Here is a 24430-nt window from a genome sequence, read left to right as displayed (position 1 = left end):
ATGGAGGAGCTCACCCTGCCACAACGAAAGAAAGAGTTACAGCTGAGCGGAGAAATAGCCGCTGCCGAAGCTGAAAGAGACGTGTACGAGCAAGCCGAGGCCCAAGAGCTTAAGCAATCCGACCCTTCCCTGCTATTAGACGCTCGTACCGGAAGGTCAAAGAATCCCTTCGCAACCGAACTCACAGTGGACAACCAACATCAAAGTATGGAAAATACTCCCAAGATCAATTCGAGGCAGGACTTCGCCAGCAACTCAACATCTACTCCACGTGACGAATCGTTCCGACGAATTGTTGAAATACAAGACCAACAAAGTAACGCCCTCCAACAACTTATTCGCCAACAGCAACAGGGTGTCTTAGCTTTGACTCTGCCCCAACCAAGTATGCCAGTCTTCAGCGGAAACCCTGTCGACTATTGCGATTTCATCCGCTCCTTCGAGCATCTGATCGAGTCGAAAACCACAAGCCCAAGTGCACGACTCTACTACCTTGTTCAACACACCAGCGGTTCTGAACAGGAACTCATGAAAAGCTGTCTTTCGATGAAAGAGGACGAAGGATACGAAGAAGCAAGAAAACTCCTCAAAGAACGTTATGGAAAGGAGTACCGGGTCGCCGCCGCCCACCTTCAACGGCTGGTCGACGGTCCACCAATCAAGAGCGAAGATGCGAACGCCCTTCAGCAATTCTCGATACAACTAACCAGTTGCACAAACACGCTGGAGAAGATTGGATACCTACATAAGCTAAATAACTCGGAAAATCTGAAAAGGATAGTCGAACGCCTACCCTACGCGATGAGAGTCAAATGGCGAGACACAGTAGATCGGATCGTTGAAATACAACAGCGCGATGTCACAATAAAGGACATTAACAAATTTGTAACTGCCAAGGCAAGAGCTGCAAATCATCCAGTCTTCGGAAAGATCGCCATAGAGAAACCCAAGCCGCTCAAGCAGAATCAGAGGACATCACAATATGGAAAGGCTACAGGTTTCGCAACCCAATCAACCTCACAATCACCCAAATGTCCACAGTGCGGCTCCAACCATTGGCTGTCTCGCTGTGATAAGTTTAAAAAACAGTCTCTAGAAGAGAGACAGAAGTTCGTCCGGGAAAAGAAACTTTGTATTAACTGCTTGTCAACTGGTCACTTCGTCCGCTCGTGCGAGAAAGAAAGTTTTTGTAAAGTTGATGGATGTGTCGGCAAGCATTCAACCTTTCTTCACCCGAAATTGCAACAACCCCTGAACACCAAGAAAAATGACTCCAAGCAGAAAGAGAAAATTCCGGAGGATCGTCGCTCTGAAGATAATCATTCCGAAACACAAGGTAACAACGCCAACAATGGTTACGTCAAGTCTAAGCCCGGTGGTAGTTCTCCAATCACAGGACTCGCAATCGTACCTATCGAAGTGAAAGCTAAAGGAAGCTCGAAGACGGTAAAAACTTACGCGTTCCTCGATTCAGGCTCGAATACCACCTTCTGCACCGAAAAATTGCTTGAAGAACTCGAGATCCACGGTACAAAGACGAAGCTGTCATTGACGACGATGCAAGCCGAAAATGTTCCGGAACAATGTACAATGGTTAGCCTGGAGATCTTGGACCTCGCGGGCAACTCTGAAATCAACCTCCCAACGGTGTATTCAAGGCCGAACTTGCCGATTCCGAAAGACGCCATTGGAAGGCAAGAAGATGTAAATCGCTGGCCCTATCTAACTGGAATCAGAATAAATTCAATCGACGCAGACATTGGACTGCTTATTGGTAGCGATGTCCCGGAAGCTCTCCAACCTCGTGAAATGCGACAAAGTCAGAACGGTGGTCCATTTGCAACCCGAACGGCCCTTGGATGGGTCCTGAATGGTCCATTAGGCAGAAACGGAACGAAAACTTCGACGGCGAACCTAGCTCAAGCTAATCTAACCTCGGACGAAAAATTCGAAAACTACTGCAACTACGAATTTAATGATTACAAATATGATACTAACCCAACAATGTCTCAGAACGATCGAAAGGCTCTCGGCATCATGGAAGAATCGGTTAAGATGGAAAATGGCCATTACGAGATTGCGCTCCCGTGGAAAAATCCACCAGACCTACCTAACAATAAAACCTAAGCCGAACATCGCTTACAATTGCTGAAAATACGACTAAACAACAATCCCGAACTTCTTCGGAAATACAGAGATTTCATGGATAAACTATTCGAGAAAGACTACGCAAGCGAAGCAATCAACAACGAAGAAGGATCGTTAGGTACGCGCTGGTACCTCCCACATCATCCTGTCTTCCATCCACAAAAACCAGATAAAGTCAGAGTTGTTTTCGACTATTCTGCGAAATACGGCAACACTTCCCTTAACGACCGGCTTTTACAGGGGCCGGACCTAACCAACTCACTCGTCGGGGTGTTAACACGGTTCCGCGAAGAACCCATTGCGTTCATGTCCGACATCGAGACAATGTTTCATCAACTCCGCGTTCGACCAAGCGACAGAGATGCTCTACGATTTCTGTGGTGGCCGAACGGCAATCTCGAGAACCCTCCCGAAGAGTATCAAATGAACGTCCATTTGTTCGGCGGTACTTCTAGCCCAAGTTGTGCGAATTACGCACTGAAGAAAACGGCGATGGACAATGCATCGCACTTCCACGACAAAACTATCGAGACCGTCAAACGCAATTTTTATGTCGACGATTGTTTGAAATCAGTTCGCGACGAAGAAGAAGCAATCAAACTTTCGAAGGAATTACGCGAATTACTATCACTAGGAGGATTTAATCTCACGAAGTGGTTGTCCAATTCTCGAAGGGTCATTGAATCTTTGCCGGAAGCAGAAAGAGCAGCTCAAGTCAAAGATTTGGATTTCGACAAGGTTCCAATAGAAAGAGCGCTAGGCGTCAGGTGGAACGTGTCTTCAGACACGTTCGGCTTTGCAATCGTGATTAAGGATCGACCGGCAACGAAAAGAGGAATACTATCGATCGTCAGTTCTATTTACGACCCCCTCGGATTCGTTGCTCCTTATATTCTTTCGGCAAAATTGATCTTACAAGAACTTTGTCGATTAAAGCTCGACTGGGACGATAAGATTCCTGATGAAAATCTTAAACACTGGCAAGCATGGCTACATGATCTACCTCAACTTGAAAATTTAGCTGTAGAACGTTGCTTCAAACCAGCTACAATGAATGACATCAAATCAACACAACTTCACCACTTCTCTGATGCCTCGCAGCAAGGTTATGGAGCTGTGTCCTATATTAGAATCGAAGACATATCGGGAAATGTCAAATGTTCGTTCGTGATGGGAAAATCCCGACTTGCGCCTATGAAGCCAGTAACGATACCCCGAATGGAGTTATCAGCGGCTGTAGTGTCTACGAAGCTCGACAAGATGTCAAGAAATGAATTGAGCTTGCCTACCGATCAATCTTTCTTTTGGACTGACAGCACTTGTTTTTTGCGCTACATTGAAAACACGACCAAGCGATTTCAGACGTTTGTCGCAAATCGAATAGCGACAATACATGATGCATCGACCCCCAAGCAATGGAATTACGTGGACACTTGTTCAAATCCTGCGGATGACGCATCAAGAGGCGTGCCGGCAGACTCTCTTCTGCGATGGATCAAGGGTTCCGATTTCCTTACTAAGCCACCCGGAGAATGGCCAAAGAGACCTGAAGATCTGGGATCAACCACGGCGGTCCTAGACGACGACCCCGAAGTGAAGCACGGTTCGTTTGTTTGCGCTGCCAGCATAGCGCACGTTTCTAAGAAACAGTTTACGGATCAACTAATTGAAAGGTTTTCATCGTGGAGCAGATTAAGAAGAGTATTCGCCCTTATACTACGCTATGTAAGAAATCTGCGTTCGCGTACCCGATCTCAACAGAAAGATCGAGCGGAATCCCTACCATCAGCAAATATCCCACCCATCAGTTTGACAGAATTGGTCAATGCCGAACGTGCAGTTTTGAAACTCGTACATCTTCAACTCGACATCTTCAAAGTAAAAGATACAACAACTCGGTTAGCAATGCTAGCAGTATTGCAAAACTGGACCCTATCCTAGTCGACGGCCTCATTCGAGTCGGAGGTCGTATCCAACGAGCACAAATCAGCGATGACGCTCGTCACCCAATTATCCTTCCTAAAACCCACCACGTGGTCACCCTAATCACCAAACATTACCACCACGTCTCTGGTCACTCTGGCATAGAATACACGTTATCTTTAATAAGAGAGCGGTTTTGGATAATCAAGGCACGGGCTACAGTTCGAAAGATATTGAATGCGTGTGTTAGTTGCAGAAAAAGACAATCTCCTGTCGTCGAACAAAAGATGGCAGACCTCCCAGCAGATCGCGTAACCTACGGAAAACCCCCATTTTCCTTTACTGGTGTAGGTTGCTTCGGCCCGTTCTCCGTACGCCGCGGAAGAACGAGTACGAAACGATATGGTATTATCTTCACCTGTTTAACAACTCGAGCAATCCATGTAGAAGTAGCAAATTCTTTGGATACAGAATCCTTCATAAACGCTTTACGAAGATTCATCGCAAGACGAGGCCAACCTGAGGAAATGCGGTCGGACAACGGAGGTAACTTCGTAAAAGGCGAAAAAGAACTTCGGCAAGAAATCGAAAAATGGAACCAAAATCAAATCCATGACTTCCTCGTGCAACGCAGCATTAAATGGACATTTAACCCACCTGCAGGCTCACACCACGGCGGGGTGTGGGAGCGATGTATAAGAACAGTTCGAAAGGTAATGAGAGCTATTACCCAAGGAACAGTTACTCGATGACGAAGGCCTTATTGATGTGCGAGGTCGAAGCTATTGTCAATGGACGGCCATTGACAAAGTTGTCAGATGACCCCAACGATCTGAAACCCCTAACCCCCAACCATCTTCTATTGCTCCGAAGCGGAACAAATTTACTACCTGGAAATTTCTCAAAGGACGACTGCTGCAGCACGAGGCGATGGCGACAAGTACAGTATCTGGCCAATGTATTTTGGAGGCGATGGATTAGAGAGTATTTACCATCATTGCAAGAACGGCAGAAATGGCTTAAGAAACGACGGAATCTAGAAGTTGGTGATATTGTCTTAATCCTCGATGAGAAAACTCCACGCTGCAGCTGGCCAATGGGACGCATCCTCGACGTCTACACCAACCGTCGGGATGGTCTCATGCGTTCTGTGAAAGTGAAGACAAGCTTATCGGTCTTGGTTCGACCAGTGGACAAGATTATCTTCCTGGAATCTGAAACTGCTCCAACAGACGATAAGTAGAAAATAATTAAGATTTAATAGACGGCGATAGCCAGGAGCAATATATACAAATATACACATATTAGATTAAATGCTAGTTGAGATTTATCATAAAGTTTCGAACCCATATAATTTTTTGGTAAAGGCTTCAACATCGCCTTTAAGGGGCCGGAATGTTGGTTTCGAAACGGAAGGTCGTTCAAGTTGCTATTTTTCTGGCAAAAACAAGTTGTTATTTTCCATTTCAGCGCGAAGATTTACATTAAATGCGTAAATTTGGTTAGCAAATGCGCAATGCGGTTGCCTTGCCTAGCCACGCTATGTCCGTCACAAACACACTGCGTTTCTATGTTTTGAAATCCGGTTCATGCTACACAAAAACATTCTACTTCTACACTCATTCTACGCTGAGTCTCGAATGTGGACGCTTGCAAGAAAGCAAAGGTTTATGCTACAATTCTATTCGCATTGCGAGACAAAAAATTCTATCTTTATTCCACCTCAATCAAAGCTATATCTACGCGCATGATAGTTAAAGTTGGTGCGTCTGCAAACCAAAGTAAGTAAATAGATAGTACGTTGTTTCAGTTAGCAATTGTCGCACTAAGTGTTTCGATAAGCGCTGCTAAAATCGGTTTAGTTGTTATATTGTATTGCATGCTAATTCTTAGTTTAATAAGTATATCTCGTTTATGTCAATTATCAAGTATACTCCTATTAATTTCATGTGACAGGTTACTATAGTTTGTCTGCTTATCATATTTTAGTTCGAACCGACGCAATATTCTCAATCGACTTATTCGACCCAAACCTGTTATATCCTGTTAATAAATTATCAAAATTCCTACGTCGAGTTCGTTTCATTCTACGCACCGCGTCTACCCCTGTAGATTTATTGGGAACTCGTTGACATTGAATTTCTGTCCCAGTGAAGCTAAAGATCTAACCATGTTACACTATGGTATTTCTTTACTTTTCAATAACTTATTGTTGTAGTTCTTTGTAACATGTGATGTTTGCATGTCATTACTTTCTTACCTTAACGGAAGCCCAAATTGATTTGTGATCACTAAAGTACGTTTCAAGAGTACCTGCTTGAACATCTTCTTCAATCAAATTCGTATACACATGATCAATTAATATCCTATTATCTGTTGTACAGCTAGATATAAGTTGGTCAAGGCCAATTTCATTGATCATAAGGTTGTACAATAATCTTCGTTCTATCTCATCAAGCCAATTAACATTAAAGTCTCCAATGATTATAACTTGTGTAGAACGATTTTCCTCCAAAGTGGCACGAATGGCAGCCAAAAGAGGTGATAATACAAGTCTTGGAGATTTGTATATTCCAATTACAATTAAGTCTGGGCGTTGGACTGTCTTTATTATAGTTAACTCGATCCCATGACAGTTTTTCGCACAAGGGTATCCAATCATCATGGGAATTTTGGAATAAATAGCTGTTCCGTGATATGGACGGTTAACATTTGAAATCTCGTCATTTCTAAATAACTCATAACCTTCAATTGCATACATTTCATCAGGATCTTGTGAACTAAATCTTGTTTCAGTAAAAATTAGGATGTCAGCTGAGGAATAATTAATATCTTTTCGTACATCTTCTATGTGCTTGTGCAAAGATCTTGCATTTAGATGACAAATTTTGATATCAGTGTGATTCAGCATGTACAAAGGAGTAAAACAAAGATCTAATTTATACTCATTTCTCAGCGATTGCATTTCTTGTACGACTTTAGGATCAACAGAAATCTTACTTTCGCAGAGATCAGTTATATATAGCCCTTCGATTGTTGTTACTCGGCTTAGAGCGACGTAATGAATATGAAGAATTGCTCTTCTCGTATTCAAATTAACGACGATTTGTGATTGAGTATCACCTTGTGATCTATGAACAGTTTTAGCCGACGCTGGTCTTAAGGGAAATTGCTTTCTTACCACTTGAGCAGACTTTGTTTTACCTACAGCAAATTGCGTTGTAACCGGTTTAATAGGTGTCCAACTACTTAGTATGCATGTACCTCCCGCATATAAGATTCTATTTTCTTGTCGGGTTTTTTCCCCAACATCTTCGCTGTCAAATTGAACCCAGACGAGGCCAGGGGGTTTGGTATCATTGGTCAATTGAATATGTTTAATGACATTACTTGCGCCGTTTGTTAGTCCATCATCAGTGCGTATATTGACCGCAAGTTCTGTTCGTTGTCCGACTGCAATATGTAGCTTATAAGCCAACTGTTTTGAATTTTTGAAAGGAACATGTGGTATTTGTCTGATTATTTTTTCCTTGAGTTCAGTTGAACAGGCTCCAATGACGCTATCTTGTGCCTTGATTACGTATTTATCACCAGGATTGAATGATTGATAAACTTTATGATTATATTCATCAACTAAAGCACTTTGAATGAATAAACGTGGGGCGTCTCTGGGACACATATTCTCTTCAACGCATCTCTCTTTCAGTTATTTAAGATCACTAGGAGTATGATTACCTTCACGAAGTCGATTGAGAATCTCTGCGAAAATCTTGCTTTCTCTCTGTCTCATGATTTCATCGAGCTCAAACAGTTTAAAATATTTCCTCCATAAGTTTGGGGCAAGAATATCGTAAGAATTTAAGCACTGAACATCTGTGAATATATAACTATCCATTACAGGCTTCAGTTGAAATAAATCACCTATTGTGATTATACTGACACCGCCGAAATCTTCTTTGCTACCTTTTAAATCTTTCAAACGGTTGTTCAATTGAATGGTGAACATACTGTTGCCAACCATTGATATTTCATCAAGTAATATTAACTTTAATGAACCCAGTTCCAGTCTCATCGTGTTTAATCTGCCAGAATCCAATGGTTTATAATTTTTTAGAGACTGACTAGCTGGAATGCGCAAGGCACTGTGAATCGTGTTACCTTTTATAAGATATGCAGCTTTTCCTGTCGGAGCAAGCAATAATATATGAATACGATGAAAATCGTCCCCTGCTCGTGAATTGTAATACTTCAATGCTGCCTGGTATATCGATTTAATAAGGTGAGACTTTCCAACACCTCCACTTCCACTGAGGAATGCGTAAAATGGTTTATCTGATGTTTTTATCAAATGCAGAGCATGATAGAAAACTCTCTTTGTTTCTTATTCAGCATCTGAACTAAAGCTCGATATTCGTTATCTTGCATTTCATTTAAGATGAGCGGTTCATTATTTGGTAAAGAAGACGGTATACCCAAATTTTCTGCAAGATGATCAAAAGTTTCGTTTAAATCTGGATGTGTGTCCACGCATCCTTGGTCCTGATCATGTCGTTCAACATCTTGTGTCACAGGTGCTATTGTATCAAAAGCATCATCACATTCGTCAAAATTATGTCCAATTTCATTTAAATCTTCGTTACAAACAGCATATTGCTCCATTTGCTTATTTATTTCATCATATCGAGCTAAATAGTGCTCCTCAAAAGGAATAATTTCTCAACAAATCGGTTTGCTCATTTCGCCAAGGAGTAAATAGCATAATTAACTCCGATAATGTTTTTCAGGTTGTGCCTCTTTATTAAACCAGACACTTCGGATTACTCTAGATCGAGATCTTTTCTTTACATTTTTACTTCCAGAAGCTTTTACCATTTGAAGATTTTCGTCATTTGGTAATTCATCGTTATTATCTTCATCATCATTTTCTAATGGAAGTTTATCAACATCAGACTTGTTTGTTTTCTATATGTCTGTTGACCACAAGAGTCGTACCATGCTGCCCAATCAGCTAGTGTCACACTTTGCAAACAATCAGGTCGTTCTATATATCTTTTTAAAAGACCTCCAGACTGAATTTCTTCCGATTCATCAGCCATTTTCTCTATTTCACTCAACGGTTTAAGCAATTCGACTCTTTCAGAAGGAGGAGATGTATTAATGAAAATTACATTACGTGAAGATTTTCGCATTGGAAGTTGCAGAACAACATACACAGCTTCTTGTGCACTTATTTCGACAGCGTTCAAAAATTTGTTGCCAATATCACGAACTTGCTGTTTGATTAGTATTCCCTTTTGCTTCAGCACAAGCTTTACGAAGTAATTCACTCATTCCTTTTTGACCTTTGGAAATATATGATACAATATACATTGCACATGCATATACATCTAAGACATATTGAATGTCCATGTTTGCTCGCCATGCTCGAAGACAAACAGGATTGTAATTATTAATCCTTAACTCATTTGGACTTCTTTTCAAAAAGATTGTTGGAGTATTCAAAGATGATCGTATAGCAAGGATATACTGACGTTCTGAAACATCTAAATCTTGTAGTAGTTCATCACAGGTAATGTCTTTACCTTCCTTGAAATCATTTAGTTTACTTTTAATATTTTTCCACAATTCTTTGCTGGCTTTAGCAGCAGTCGAAAAGTATCTTCATCAAGTGGATAAAGAATCTGAGTACATCTCATTGGTGGTTGTGGATAGTTGAATCTACAAATATTTTTAGACTTTTTCCTGCAAGTATGAGAATGCCTGTGTGTCTGTCTATTTACAAGATCGAGTATTTCCAAATCATCTTCTGGTTTGTTACAGGTAATTATGCTGTCAATATAAGCAACAACATCTTCATCTTTATCAACACCAAACACTGGTGCATTTTCAAGCCATATCAACATATGAATATGAGGTGACCCTCGTGTTGGTACTTAACTCTATAAAACCAATCTTTAATTTTTCCTAATGGGCAAGTTTGCCCATTAAGACATCTTTTAAGAAAGTATTGAACTGAAAATCAAAATGTCTTGCACAGGTTACTGGGTCACTTTGAATCAGTCGACACCTTTCCTCCCAAGTGAGATTGTTCAATTCTTCATCACTAAATTCCTTGTGATCAATAAGTTTACCGAGAATTCTTAATAAGTGATTCCATTTTGTTTCTGCTGATGAGAAACTGCAAAATAATGATGCTGGTCCCAACTGGCGAATCATAGCAAACAAGTCCTTTTTGGCTCGTTCAAAATAAGGCAGTGAACCCCTGAGAGTTTTCAATCTGAAACCATCATCATGGTTTATTAAACTTTGTAAACCTTCTGTAGTTTTTAGGTCTCCAGCAGTAAGTGTTCTGTTACCTATTTTGTTTTTTCGGAGAGCAACCTGTGACTGACCAATCAAAAATTTCATTTGTAATTTTTTAGCTTTGAAGAATATATTTTCAACACACATGGCAGCTCGTCGATCAGATCTTCTTAACTCAGATTTACATATTTCACTATAGTAAACACTTCTTAACCTTTGTTTATCATCTGGTCGTTTTTGTCCGAGAAATATTCCTGGATATGCCATTTCTTCAGAATACTGATCTCTAAATATACTCAATGGTCTATTACCTTCACCAGGTGCAACATTATAAATTTCCTGTCTTTCACTATCACTGACAAAATCTGGTGGAGTCAACATATTGTCGGTTACTCCAGCCGGTATCTCATCTTCACCTTCAGTCCATTCATCTTCTGGTGAGTTGGGTGTTGTTAAATCATCTGCACCATTTGATGTTCCAATACTATCATGATTTGGCAACAATATAATCATTAAGGAACTCTACGAATAAAAATTAAAAAGGTGAAAAGTCAATATTTTACTGATAACCTTGAGACCAACCAGAACAATCCAAGTCAACTTGAAACTATTAATGAATTAAGCTCTCGTAATAATTCAGTCATAAGACCATATCTAATATTACAATTGGCGAAGAAACAATAAATGCGCCTAAGGACATAGCCGAAATGTTAATTCTCACTTTGCAAAAGTAGGTGAGAATTTAGCATCTGATATACCACCATCTGCTGTGGAACCGGAGGTTTATATTGAGCCAACTGAAACCACATTCTCAGACACCCCCCACAATAAATACAGTTTGTAGTAAATTAAGAACGATTAACGAAAAGAAAGCATCAGGTCTGGATAAATACCCTGCAAACTTTTAAAACTTGCAGCTGAAATCGTTGCCCCATCATTAACTCTAATATTTGATAAGATTATAAACTGGCATATTCCCAACGGAATGGAAGTTAGCAAGAGTTACGCCGATTTTTAAGAAAGGTAGAAAAGATGATATGGACAACTATCGACCAATATCCGTAATTTTATGCGTTGCTAAGATTTTTGAAAAACTGATTTTGATCAGCTGTATGAGTATTTAAAGCTAATAATTTGATATCCAAAATTCAATCCGGTTTTCGATCATTGCACAGTACATTAACTGCCTTATTAGAAGCAACGGACAAATGGTCAATCAACATAGATAATGGCTTACTCAATGGAGTGGTCTTTATCGACCTCAAAAAAGCATTTGATACCATTGATCACACCATTCTCTTACGGAAGCTAAGAATATATGGTGTTGACCAAAGCGGCATCAAACTCTTTGAATCATATCTAAGCAACCGTGGCTAAAGATGTTGCGTAAATGGTGAATTATCTGAGGCTGTTAAAATAAGTTGTGGTGTGCCTCAAGGTAGCAACTTGGGGCCACTATTGTTTTTAATTTACATTAACGATTTGCCTAATTGTCTGGAAAGAGCCTCTCCGAGAATGTTTGCTGATGATACTAATATAAGTATTGCGGCAAATCTGTAACAGAGCTTGAATCAATAATTAACTCTGAATTGAAAAATCTTAATCAATGGCTCATAGCTAACAAACTGAGTCTAAATGTCGCTAAAACGGAATTTATGATAATTGGATCTCGTCAACGGTTAATGATACACAATAATGAACAAATAAACATTGAAATTGACGGGAAGATAATCAAGAGAGTTAAAGATACGAAATCATTAGGATTACAAATTGACGAGCACCTAGTATGGGCGCGACACGTTGAAGGCATTTCCAAAAAGGTTGCGTCGGCAATTGGTGCTCTTAAAAGGATACGCCAGTTCATAGATACAAGCACTGCCCTCAAAATTTACGGAGCTTTGATTCAACCGTATTTTGATTATTGTAGTTCAGTTTGGGATGGTTTAAATATCACGTTAAATGATAAATTGCAAAAACTGCAAAATAGAGCAGGGAGGGTAATTACCAAATCTGGATACGATGCAAGTTCCAGCGACCTTTTCACTAAACTAGGTTGGGACAATCTTTCGACACGCCGGAAAAAACACAAGGCTGAAATAATGTTCAAAATTCTTAACGATTTAACACCGAATTATCTCCGTAATTTATTTGAATTCCACAGCACAGGATACAATTTGAGAAACTCTGAAAATGCTTTATTTGTACCAAAACCGCGAACAAATTATGCTAATCGAAGTTTTAGTTATAGTGGCGCGGTGTTGTGGAATGAGTTACCTCAAAATGTACGAGCATTATGCTCTCTTAACCAATTTAAAAGGGAGATTGACAACATTTTTTCCCTATAAAACAGACTCTCGCACGGCAATCTTGTAAATCAGTTTATATATCTGTATTTTAAATTGTATTGTATTGTGTTGTATTTAGTAATTTTGTCCCTAAATATCTAATGAATGTAATAATTATAGCCCACTTTTTATACTGTAGATTTTACCGTGCTTAAATAAAGTTTTGATTGATTGATTGATTGATCCATTGACTCTTGTAAACTTCTCAACCAATTCTCATTGATAATGATGCCTTGATCTTCATACAAAGGACTTGTGTTAATCAACCATGCAGCTGCTTGCATTACTTTGTGAGGTCTTATATTCATTGAAAGCGCAGAACTTTTGTATTGTAATCTTCGTTTAAGTTGAACTTTAATAGTACCTGTCTCATCTGATAATCTAGGAAGCACATTTACTGTGCTGTTTACATCTGCTGGAACATTGACAACATTACCAGTAATCTTGAGTTGACCACCCCTTGGGGCCTGAAAAATCTTTTGAAATGCCAGTCGAGGAGCAATAAGTCGACATTCTAGTTCATTCAGATCAAAGAAAGATGGTTTTTCTGGAAATTTCATGCCATTGGCAATTGCACAAGGGGGAACTTTCCCTTTCATTAAGTAATTGTTACAGGTTTGACAAACCCATTCAATGTTATCAACACTTTTTATATTTTGCAGGGGAGACAGAATGTTTATACCATAATTGATCACAGCAAGTGCAAACATACAAAGGTCCTCTAGATACAGAATTATGAAACTTTTTAACAAGTGCAAATGTATCAATATTTTCACTGGGGAGGTAATTTACAGCATCAGCTGTAACAATTCTCACTGAATGCGATTTGTTACCTTTTGTCTCGTACTGCTTTGCAGAGTGATTTTGTTTTCTACAAGCTCTTTTTCGTTCATTATTTTTTGCAAGTCTAGCTTCCTTTTGCTGAATGGTCTCATTATTTAATTTTTCTTTTCTTGATTTATCATATTCTCTTCTTTTTGCAAGTCTAGCTTCTCTTTGCTCCGTTGACTTATTTAGTATTCTAGAATTATTATAATCTCTCATTTTTGCAAGTCTAGCTTCTCTTTGCTCTGTTGACTCTTTTAGTATTCTAGAATTATTATAATCTCTCATTTTTGCAAGTCTAGCTTCTCTTTTCTCTGTTGACTCATTCTGTCTTTTTGTTCTTTTGTGATTATTACACTTACTGATTTTTTCAAGTCTAGCTTCACTTTCTTCAGTTGACTCATTAGTTTGTACCCTTTCTCTAAATGTTTGAATATTCCTTTTGTTGTTCAGTTCTTGTGTGTTTACACTATGTTGTTCAAATAGCTCAGCAGAACCTACATCAACCATACCACAATTTGTACTGTTTTCTGTAGACAATACTGTTTCCATATCATGATTATGGATGCACTTTACACCCTTTAACTCAAATGGTAATACAATACTTGCTTTATTGGACATTGATGTTAATCGAAAATACTCTCCAAGATTTTCTATTCCTTCCACTGATATTAAAACACAATAACCCAGTGCAGATGGTTTACCTGATAGATCTCTTGAATGTGAATCAAACACTTTAAACACACCAGGAAAAGGCATGATGATTGCCACAGTGTTCATACCAATTGTAAGTAAACAACTTTTATAGTTTAATGAATAAAATATTTCATTTAAAGCATGCTCAAGTGTCACAAATGGGAGACTATTTTCACTCATGTATAATGCTCCTGAAAAGGAATCACTGTATTGCAAATTAAAGGTATGATTGTCTATGTCAACAAACTCAGGGACATCAGTTAATAATAAATAACTCCTATTCATACTTTGACTGATAACACAATACAAACTGTTTCCACTTATTAAAACTGTGTTTAGAATTGATCTATCCCAAATATTGACTGATTTAATTTCTTTGTAAACAATTGCATATAATGACATGGCTACACACTGTTTACCAGCACTCATACCAAACATTAAATCATTACCTTGATTAAAATCTGCATGAATTGTACAGGCAGGATCAACTAAATCATTTAAAGTTCTAGGACCAGGATTTTCCTCTACATCATTTGAGAGTCTTAGCAATAATGGCACATAAACATCATGATAGTATATGATTTGAACATACCAAAAGCACAATTCACTAATCTTTTGGCTCTTATTCAATTGGCTTTTGAAATAAGGCAAGCAGAATACATTGAAATAAAACATTAATAGTATTTGATTCCAAAGTTTACCTTTAAGACGGCACATACTGTTGCGACGGTCTGTAAAATTGTGGTGTGAACCAATCCTGGAGCGATAAACTTCAATAGTGACACCCATATTTGTGGCCTAGAACTCAAAACCAATTGTCAATTGTCGAGTTAATTTAGATATTACTGATGATTTTTATTTGTCAGTATATTCGTCAGTAATGTACCTGCAAGTCAGCAAGCAGTCAGCAGTGTTATTTTGTTTGAATATAGCAGCAGTTGTGGCTGTTAATTGTTTTATATACCCGCACAATGGCTGGGTTCAAATTTCAATACCCGCACAATGGCTGGGTTCAATTTCAATACCTGCACAATGGCTAGGTTCACTTTTGGTACGTGGCCTTTCACGTAAATAGTACCAGGGCCGGATTAACCTTTCGCGGGGCCCGTGGCATTTTTTCAGTGCGGGGCCCCTCAATCCCGTAAAAAGCATCAAAGCCTTTACTCACCGGCCACAGAATTTTTGGGGCTCGGGTAAAATTCTCGTTAGGGGAGTAAAATCCGCAAAAAAATAGCAATTTGTGCTAGTGTAGCGAGATAATGCATGACCAGAACATTGTGATAAACTTGAAATTTTGGGGGCTATAGCAGTGTTAGGGAGGTTTGGGGGCATCCTCTCCCAAGAACATTTTGAGTTTTAGAGTGCAGCAAATGCGATTTCCTGCGTTTTGGGGGTGAGATTTCCACAAAATCGAGTATAATATTGCATTACCTAAACTACATATAAACAACCTAAGATGTTTTCTAAAAGAGGACTATATATTCCAACAACATGCAGTTTAATTCTATTCTTGTAGGTTTTGGGGGACCCTTACAACCCTGGGCTCAGGGCTAATTTCCCCCTTTGACCACCCCTCTGGGTGGCTCTGCCTTTACTTGAAGTTTTAAATTTCTAAATTTTCCCATTACCCTAAAATTTTCTTAGAAGAATCTGTTGAGAGAACAATCATATAACATCCGGTGAACTTTAATACCGGATATGACCTTTCATTAAATTAGCGAATCATAAGATACTTGAACTATTACGTCATAAACGCATGTTGAACGTTTTTACACAGATACATATTTATTTTTTACTCGTTGTTGTTACCAATATATTGATATTATTCTTTGGTGTAATAAATGTAAAAAGAGAAACGATGTCTCTTCATTCAATACACTCAACAGGTTATGGGCCCAGGAGGCTTTACTTTAATGGAGATCCAAACAACTATACAATTTGGGAGACACGATTCATCAACTATTTATATACACTAGACAAAGGCGTACACAAAGCCATTTTACCCCAAGTTGAGGAGGAAGAAAACGACCGAGATTTCGACGAAAAGAATAGACGAGCCTATGCCGAGTTGGTACAAACACTGGATGAACGTTCGCTACAACTAATAATGCACGATGCTACAAATAATGGACGAGAAGCGTTGAAAATCCTACGCAGCCACTACGCCAGCGCCGAGAAACCACGAGTACTCACGCTATATGAAGAGTTGACAACACTCCGTATGTCTGTACATGAAGACATCACTGATTACATTATCAGAGCTGAAAAAGCAGCTACAGGATTAAAATCAGCAGGTGAGACAATTAGTGACAATCTTATTATCGCCATGCTTTTGAAAGGTTTACCCGAAGCATACACGTCATTTGTTGTGGTACACACACAGTTAGACAAAGTAAAAACACTGACTGAATTCAAAGCCGCACTACACAACTATTCCAACACCGAAGCCAGCCGCTCTGCTTCAGCCCAAGCGCCATCATCTGCTATGTTCTCATCCAATGATAATAAATCCGGTCCAACTAAATCATCGAAAAACCAGCAAACTTGTAATTCGTGTGGAAAAACAAATCACCATCACGAAACTGCAGAGTAAAATCCAAATTGAAATGTACTTTTTGTGACAAACCAGGGCACGTAGAAAGTGTCTGTTTTCAAAAGAAAAGAGACGGTGCAAACAAACAAAACACGGCCAGCAACGTATCATTCTCTTTCTCGTTGAGTGATAAAATCATGTTCAGCAGCGCACACAGACCTCATTGCAACGTATCATATTGTGAACGACCCAAATAGCATGATAGCATACGACGATTCTTTCGATCCAAGTCAACACTACATCGAGCTCGCTAATGGTCATCGTAGCAACACCATCGTTACAGCGAAAGGTACAGCCAAGTTCACTATCCTTAGTTCCACCGGCCAACATATCGACATTATGCTCAAGAACGCATTGCTCGCACCAACCTTTCCAGTGAGTCTGTTCTCAGTACGAGCAGCAACTGATGCGAACGCAACGGTCGTCTTCACCAAAGATACAGCTAAACTCATCACCAACCATACTCGATTCGACATCCACAAACGAGGTCGCCTGTACTACCTACCCACAATTACGAATGACACAGCTAGCACAACCAGATCCCTTGCTGACTGGCAAAAAACTCTTGGCCACATGAATCATGAGGACATTCTCAAACTAGAGTCTGCCACCCGAGGAATGAAGATCACAGACCCAAAAGGCAAACAACCGTGCAACACATGCAATGAGCATAAGATGACAAAGCTACCAAAGTCCCATGATGATCCTCCCGTGCACGCTATCCTATAAACACACACCACTTTTACTCACTTCTTATCTTCATGTTTCTTTTACACAAAGCCAACCCTGCTCCCCGCTGACGAGTCCGCAAAAGGATGAAACGCCGCGTACGGGGATACTGATTCGCACGCTTGACTATCTTGTCTTTTGTCTTACCTTTTTACCTACTTCCTCACATAACTTTGATTTGAACAGCACCAACAACACTACACAACCTATTACTACACACATAACGACATAGGTTCTTCAGGAACTCCATCATACACAAACAAAACCCTTTTACAAAAATTTCATTTCAAACACACCACATTGTTGGCGGTTGTCCAACAACATTCCATCAACCCCATCTGGTTATTTTTATTTCTATTTCTACACCCCTTAATTCGCAATTAACTAATCAACAAATCACTTATTTTGTTCCCTTTTTGCCCACATATACATAACGTCCTAACCTTAACGTCCTAACGCTGGTTTAATTCAGACAATTGTTACAAATTAACCTATAACTATATAAGAACTACAATTTGGTTCCAATTACCTATGTCAAAAAAAAAATAAAAAAAGTTTTTAGGACCCGGGATATTTTACTACCCACTGATGACGACATTGCATTGTAATTCCTCACCGAAGTCCAAAACAACTCGACCATACTTGTTTTAACTCATGACTACGGTGATATAATAAAATGTAACTTGAACAACAATAACGAACCGTACTACATGAAGTACACCATACGAACAAAACACAATTAAACCTCGATGTCCACACACAACCATAATTGACACGTAAACCCCACTATCTCCCACACAGACTTTGACACCTGACCCCAGTGACGTAACATACTAACGCATTTTATGCAGACACGTGTAATCCCTGACCCCTTTTCGATCAAGCTTCTTGAACGGATACAAGCTCTGCTGTCAAGCAATTTTTTACACGAATTTTGATAAAATTCCACACGGTCTCACAACTTTAATCATTAAGATGGCTCATCGCGTTGGTCTATCGAAGTACAACAACAACTTTGGTAAGACACACAGTTTAAATTTTCTATTTTACCCCTTACGAATACACTTTCACGCAGTCTTGATCCTTTATGATTCTCCTATAAACACACACCACTTTTACTCACTTCTTATCTTCATGGTTCTTCTACACAAAGCCAACCCTGCTCCCCGCTGACGAGTCCGCAAAAGGATGAAACGCCGCGTACGGGGATACTGATTCGCACGCTTGCCTTTCTTGTCTTCTGTTTTACTTTTCTACCTACCTCCTTACATTACCTTGACTTAACACCACCAATAACGCTACACAACCTATTACTACAAACGCAACTACATAGTTTCTTGAAGAACTCCATCATACACAAACAAAACCCTTTTTTACAAAATTTTATTTCAAACACACCACATGGTTGGCAGTTGTCCAACAAATTCCAAACTACCCTGGTTATTTTTATTTATTTCTACGCCCCCCAATTCGCAATTAACTATTCAACGAATTACTCATTATGTTCCCCTTTAGCCCACATACACATAACGTTCTATTTTTTCCTCTAGTTTGTTTAATTCAGACAATTGTTACAAATTAACTTATAACTATATGAGAACTACAATATGGTTCCAATTACCTATGTCAAAATATAAAATAAACATTATAGTACCCTGGTCTATGATGACGACCAGTGCGAGCAACAATGGCTCCGGTTTTTTTGAGTTTTTCGATACGTGCACCTCCGACACGTGGAGCGCCTGACAAGATGATGTCAGTGCAGGCAAGATTGCCCCGTATATACAATGAAATGTACGCTTGTAAAATCTGATTGTAGTCGAAATTGCTCGACCACAGTAGATAAATAAGCGATTAAAATAATAAAAACCCACAAAAAAGCAATACAGCTTACCTTAACTTTGCTAAAACGAAACAACGCTGTCAACGCCTCCACGAAATCACAGTGGAAACCAGTTCTGCTGGGCAAATTGACTGTGAGAATCAATTTCAAGGTCGCTTTACAATCTACCAGGCCTGGTTACGCTGCCTGTTCGCTAATCGCCTGTTCGCAGGTTAACTAAACACAACATTGCATTTCTTACCAGTATGTTGTTTCTTTGAATATCGCCTAGTTTTTATACTATCCTGTCTCGTAAATCTGCTGGAAAACGCAAAAAGAATGAAGATGAACACCTAGACTCGATAATTGATGAGATTAACACCATTACAGGTGCAGAGTCTTCTAAAAGTAGAAAGACTCGACCTAACCACTCAAGTAAAAATAAAGATATTGACATCGTACTGAGAAGAGACGAATCTGGCCAGCGAATATATCACAACCCAAGACGATTGTCGCAGTCTAGCTGGGCAAGACGAGGTAAACGCGGAAATGTCAATAAAGTTTTTGTGTTGTGGAGTTTTGTAGGTTATTTAAGCTTTGACTTTTACTGTTTTACACCACTTATTAATAGGCAGCAATATCACTGCAACTACTGCAAACAAGGAAGGATTTGTCGAGACAGACTCTGTGAACGAAAGCAATCCAGAGTCAGGTAAACACTTCAATCACAGTTCATGTGTTATGCAGTTATATATTCTAACTGTATATTCTCATATTACTGATATTAGAAGGTAGAACCAGACAAATTTTTGATAACCTTTTCCAAGCCTGCATGTTCCATCTGCTTTGCTGGAATCCAGGCTGTAAATACGTCCAAATATTCGCCCAATAAAATGATGTATGAATTTTATTTTACAAGTATAATGGCTTTACTGTTTAGTTTTGGACTACAACTACCATAATTAGTCCTGCACAACAGTCAAATCATTATACTAAAATCAGCCTCAAATTGTTATAAAATTACAGTGGGGTTAGGGTGAATTTTCTGGCCCCGGAAAATATCAAATGATCAGCTTCTGAAGCAAACCGAACAGGAGGATATTTGTACCCTTATCACCAGGAGAAGATGGAGATATTTCAGGCATGTGCTGTGAAAGAGCAATAACAACATAGCCAGAATTGCAATGCGCTGGACACCTGAAGGTAAACGGAGCAGAGGGCGCCCAAAAACAACATGGCGCAGAACTGTAGAAAAGGGACTGAGGGAGCTCAATTACAGCTGGAGCACCATTGAAAAACTGGCTAAAGATAAGCAGGGTTGGAAAGATTTCGTTGCTGCCCTATGTGCCACATAGGCATGATGGGCAGTAAGTAAGTAAGTAAGTTAGGGTGCTATTGCCTTAAATAAATAATAAAATAAACATATATATGGCTAATCTCATTATTACCTTAAGTTATTAAAGCATATTGAAACTAGAGAGTGAGGTTAGAAATATCATTACAAATTAGCCTATGTATGAACATAATGTGGCTGTATGATTGTAGGATGTGGTTTAATGGGTTTTTGTGCTCTACCCTAAGATATTTTTCCTAAGTAATATAGTAGCGATTTTATTTAAATAGACAAGCATGCAAGTTTTAAATCACTTTTAATGTATAGCTTTTATAACTAAATAGTGGAATACACAAGATTGAACAAACCTGTTGATCTCTTAACTGACAAAGTAGATGAACATTTTGAAACTTTTGAGCAAGGTACAGGTAGAATTAATTTTGGATCTACCATACATCTACCTTATATGGATTTGTTAAATAACCTAGAGTGTTCCATGTTTGAAGGTTCTGTACAGTAACAGTATGTGACCTACAATAACATTTCAACTTGAATTAATTTCTTAATGTAAATGGTATATGCATTATTTTATAGACCTTGATGCAATCATTGAACAGTGTGAGGAAGCTGTTGGGGAAATTAATGATAATACCACTGTGTGGCAAAAACGAATAAACAATCTTGAGGAAAACTGGGAGAATGCTAGAGGAGCTATATTTCACAGTGTTTTGTGTTCATTTGCCCCTCCCACTTCTTCATTACATTGCTCTAAAATTGATTGCACCAATGTTGTGCAATTGAGGTGTAAGCAGTGTGGTGTTTTTCAATATTTATATGTCAACTGTGATGAAGAAGTACATCAGTGTCAGCCTCTTCATGATCGCGAAGTTTGGATAAATGGGTATTTTCAATACATTCTTCCAACTGAGTCAATAACTGATGATGGAAAGCTTGTTCCTGTTGGTATGTGTCAATAATTATTTTCAATTAATAATTTTTAAAGGCAGTGTACCTTGCAATATGGTTGCAAACTATTTACAAGCAACTGTCTATAAAATAACTTAAACGGATATGAGGTACACAGGAATCTGCACTTCCAAATTTGAATGAGAAGTTTGGAATTCAGAGGCTTTTATTTATAATGGAAGGACCTAAGGGATAAGCTGTAATTTTCCTACTATATTTAAGGTCGTGCATGTCCGTTTCTTTACCCAACATCTTGCTTGGTGTGCGGGGAATCTACTTTGAAAACATTGAACAGCTCAAAAGTTATACTCATCACATCTGAAGGTATTGTATTTTAATGCGATCAAAAATTGAACCTAATCATAAGTTTACTACAAAATAATGCCGTACATGTTGTGCCAGTTCTTTTTGTTATTTTTTTTTATTTCTGTGCTGATGTTTATAGTACACAGTAGAGTGTATATTGAGATAGTAATAATGTAATTATACATTCATAGTCAATCATTAACAGTATATGCTAAGATTGCATGAGTATAAGTAAACCGTTAAAGTTAATGGATTTTTCTGATATTTAAGGTTGTTTTGACCTCAATTGGTTTAACATACACTGTTCATCATGTACTTGGCAATGGTCACCAAATTCGTTTGACTGTATAGTTCAAAGTGGGTTTTGGCCAGGAAGTCCTGCCAATGTAAACTACTTGTTTCATCAAGAGCTGTTTCTTCTTTGGGATGCCTTCCGGAAGCAAATGCCAGGCTCCTCACAAACTGCTTTTATTAGAAGCTTGGAAGACATGTCTCACTCCAAAAAAAAGGGTGAGTGCTGTATATGTGGCAGTTATCAATAATGTATTAGCAAAAGCCTGATCACACTAAAAGAAGATAATCATACAAATTGAATGGGGTACATATAGTGTGTTGGATGGTATTTAATTAGCACTCAGTAAGGTCAGAGCATACAAATGTCTTTTTTCTTTGTATTAAAGGCAGATGTAATTACTGCAGCAACATTTAGGAAGGCCTTTGCAGAGTGGTGCTATTGTCAATTTGAACTGGCTTCGCTACAACTTCAAGATTGGAGAAAATGCCCACCATGCAGTGTTGACCAACACTCTTGTCATATTGATGGCAACCACAAGGTTTATAGATATGATAAAGTATCAAGGTACCACACCCTAATAGTTCATGTACTTGTGTGATTTATATTTTCCTAACATGACATTTGTAAGACTACATACATTATAAAACAAACTGGCTATATGTCACTTAGGAAATTTGAATATTTAGGGGTACAAGTCCTTCTTATTACAATGACCATCTGATTGTCGAAAATGCGAAAGTAGATTCTCATATAAGAAGCTTGAGTTCCAAAATCACGAAGAAACATATGGTAAAGTTACAGTATAAAATACTGGTCGTTGGCCGATATTTTTGTTCTTTTTCGTTCTTCACATAGTTAAATTTAGTTGGAATCTTTTTTTGTTTAGAAAGAAGATAGTTTTTGTGGTGATACACATTGGAAAGCTGCAAAAGCTGTGTCGAAAGCGAAGAAGAACCAGGATGAAACTGGATTGGTAGTGGCTGGCTGCAGACATTCTGTTTGTCAAGCCGCCTTGAATATGTTTAGAGGAGAAGTTTATGGTTATGCTCACTATCTACATTTAAATTTTGTTCATCCAAACAATGTTAGGTTCTTGTGGGAGGATGTGATATGTAAGTACTGGCCATGGGCTAAGCGAGTCACTTCAGAGCAGAACAAGAGGGCATTAACTGATACAAAACCAGCCTTGTCACTCATGCATGGAAAATCGCACAGTTGGAACTGTCAGGTATTTTTACTAGGTCTAGATTCTTCGTTCTGGTCTCTGTATTGGTTTGAAACGTTTAAGAATTTCTCTTTCAATTTGGCAAGAGTTTATTTGGACAGAACTTCAATATAAATTTTGGGGCATGACATAATGTGTAGCAAATTTTCATTGCATTTAACATAGGTTATTTGGAGTGGAAGATGGCAAGAAGGTGCTGCTGCAACTCCTGGGGAGGAAGTTGAACAAATCAACAGCTATCTCTCCAGACTTGGATCCACCACCAAGAATATGATAGCATCAGGTTAATATAGAATGTAATTGTGCATCACTGCATCCTAATGGAGATCAGTGAACCGTATAACATTGACATTCCATGCATTCCTTTTACAGGTCGCGAGGATTGCATCACTGAGCATCTATTGAGTTGGAATAAGCGAAAAATCTCTAATCTACCTAAGCTGTTGGTTCTTCGCCTGAAAAAGGTTAATTACAGTATATATTTTCGCTTTATATGTAAAACGTTTTCGTTGCATACTTGAGCTTATGCGTTATTCTTTTCAGCATTCGTTTAGTCTTTCTTTCAATGCCTTTCTGTAGACGGAAAAGAAACTGGACGAGGCGAAAACGGAACTTGCTACACGTATGTGCGTGAGATTAATTTATCAGACGCTGATTTGGATCCCTCAGTTGTGTCATGGAAAAGAGATGTTCAGCAGTTTGCTACTGGTACGACTAATGATTGATCTTGTTAAAATATACTGTACTGTACGAATTGATCAAATGTATATACTTTATGGATTCTTTAGAACAAAAAGCAGGAAAAAATGTTGACGTTGGGGATTTAGGAGAATTCTACCTTTTACATCATGTGGTACAAAATGCTCAACAACTAAATACGTTTGTAAGTAGGAACGATGACCAGACGCAGATTTTAATCGG

At 38.8% G+C, this 24430-nt stretch overlaps 3 protein-coding genes and 1 long non-coding RNA gene across 7 annotated transcripts in view; all 4 read left to right on the top strand.

The window, feature by feature from the left end:
* On the top strand, nucleotides 1–2127 carry LOC114542780. Its single transcript, XM_028562232.1, has one exon. The coding sequence runs from the start codon at nucleotides 1–3 to the stop codon at nucleotides 2125–2127; it is 2127 nt and encodes a 708-aa protein (XP_028418033.1).
* A 513-nt stretch (nucleotides 2128–2640) lies between these two features.
* LOC114542779 lies at nucleotides 2641–4089 on the top strand. The gene has a single exon (XM_028562231.1). The coding sequence runs from the start codon at nucleotides 2641–2643 to the stop codon at nucleotides 4087–4089; it is 1449 nt and encodes a 482-aa protein (XP_028418032.1).
* A 15510-nt stretch (nucleotides 4090–19599) lies between these two features.
* On the top strand, nucleotides 19600–20562 carry LOC114542782. The gene is made up of 3 exons (XR_003689764.1): nucleotides 19600–19921; nucleotides 20016–20096; nucleotides 20411–20562. It is a non-coding gene; the product is annotated as an uncharacterized LOC114542782 (long non-coding RNA).
* A 175-nt stretch (nucleotides 20563–20737) lies between these two features.
* LOC114542781 overlaps nucleotides 20738–24430 on the top strand; it is a 33463-nt gene continuing 29770 nt past the window's right edge. For 2 of the 4 annotated variants that reach the window (XR_003689762.1, XR_003689761.1), the window contains exons 1-11: nucleotides 20738–21139; nucleotides 21312–21680; nucleotides 21906–22007; nucleotides 22260–22499; nucleotides 22670–22848; nucleotides 22971–23073; nucleotides 23171–23512; nucleotides 23675–23792; nucleotides 23882–23973; nucleotides 24089–24217; nucleotides 24298–24392. Coding sequence is in view for 1 of the 4 variants with exons in the window: in XM_028562233.1 (XP_028418034.1) it covers nucleotides 22416–22499; nucleotides 22670–22848; nucleotides 22971–23073; nucleotides 23171–23512; nucleotides 23675–23792; nucleotides 23882–23973; nucleotides 24089–24217; nucleotides 24298–24336 (1086 nt within the window). In the remaining 3 variants the exon portion in view is untranslated. Of the gene's footprint in view, nucleotides 21140–21311; nucleotides 21681–21905; nucleotides 22008–22259; nucleotides 22500–22669; nucleotides 22849–22970; nucleotides 23074–23170; nucleotides 23513–23674; nucleotides 23793–23881; nucleotides 23974–24088; nucleotides 24218–24297 lie in introns of all 4 variants that reach the window. The other 2 variants (XR_003689763.1, XM_028562233.1) reach the window with 2 other exon arrangements.

The sequence above is a fragment of the Dendronephthya gigantea genome, unplaced genomic scaffold (genome assembly GCF_004324835.1).
Source record: "Dendronephthya gigantea isolate DGI-Jeju-01 unplaced genomic scaffold, DenGig_1.0 000397F, whole genome shotgun sequence".
Taxonomy (NCBI): Eukaryota; Metazoa; Cnidaria; class Anthozoa; order Malacalcyonacea; family Nephtheidae; genus Dendronephthya; species Dendronephthya gigantea.
Note: the sequence above shows the minus strand (reverse complement) of the source record. Positions and strands in the feature narration are given on the sequence as shown.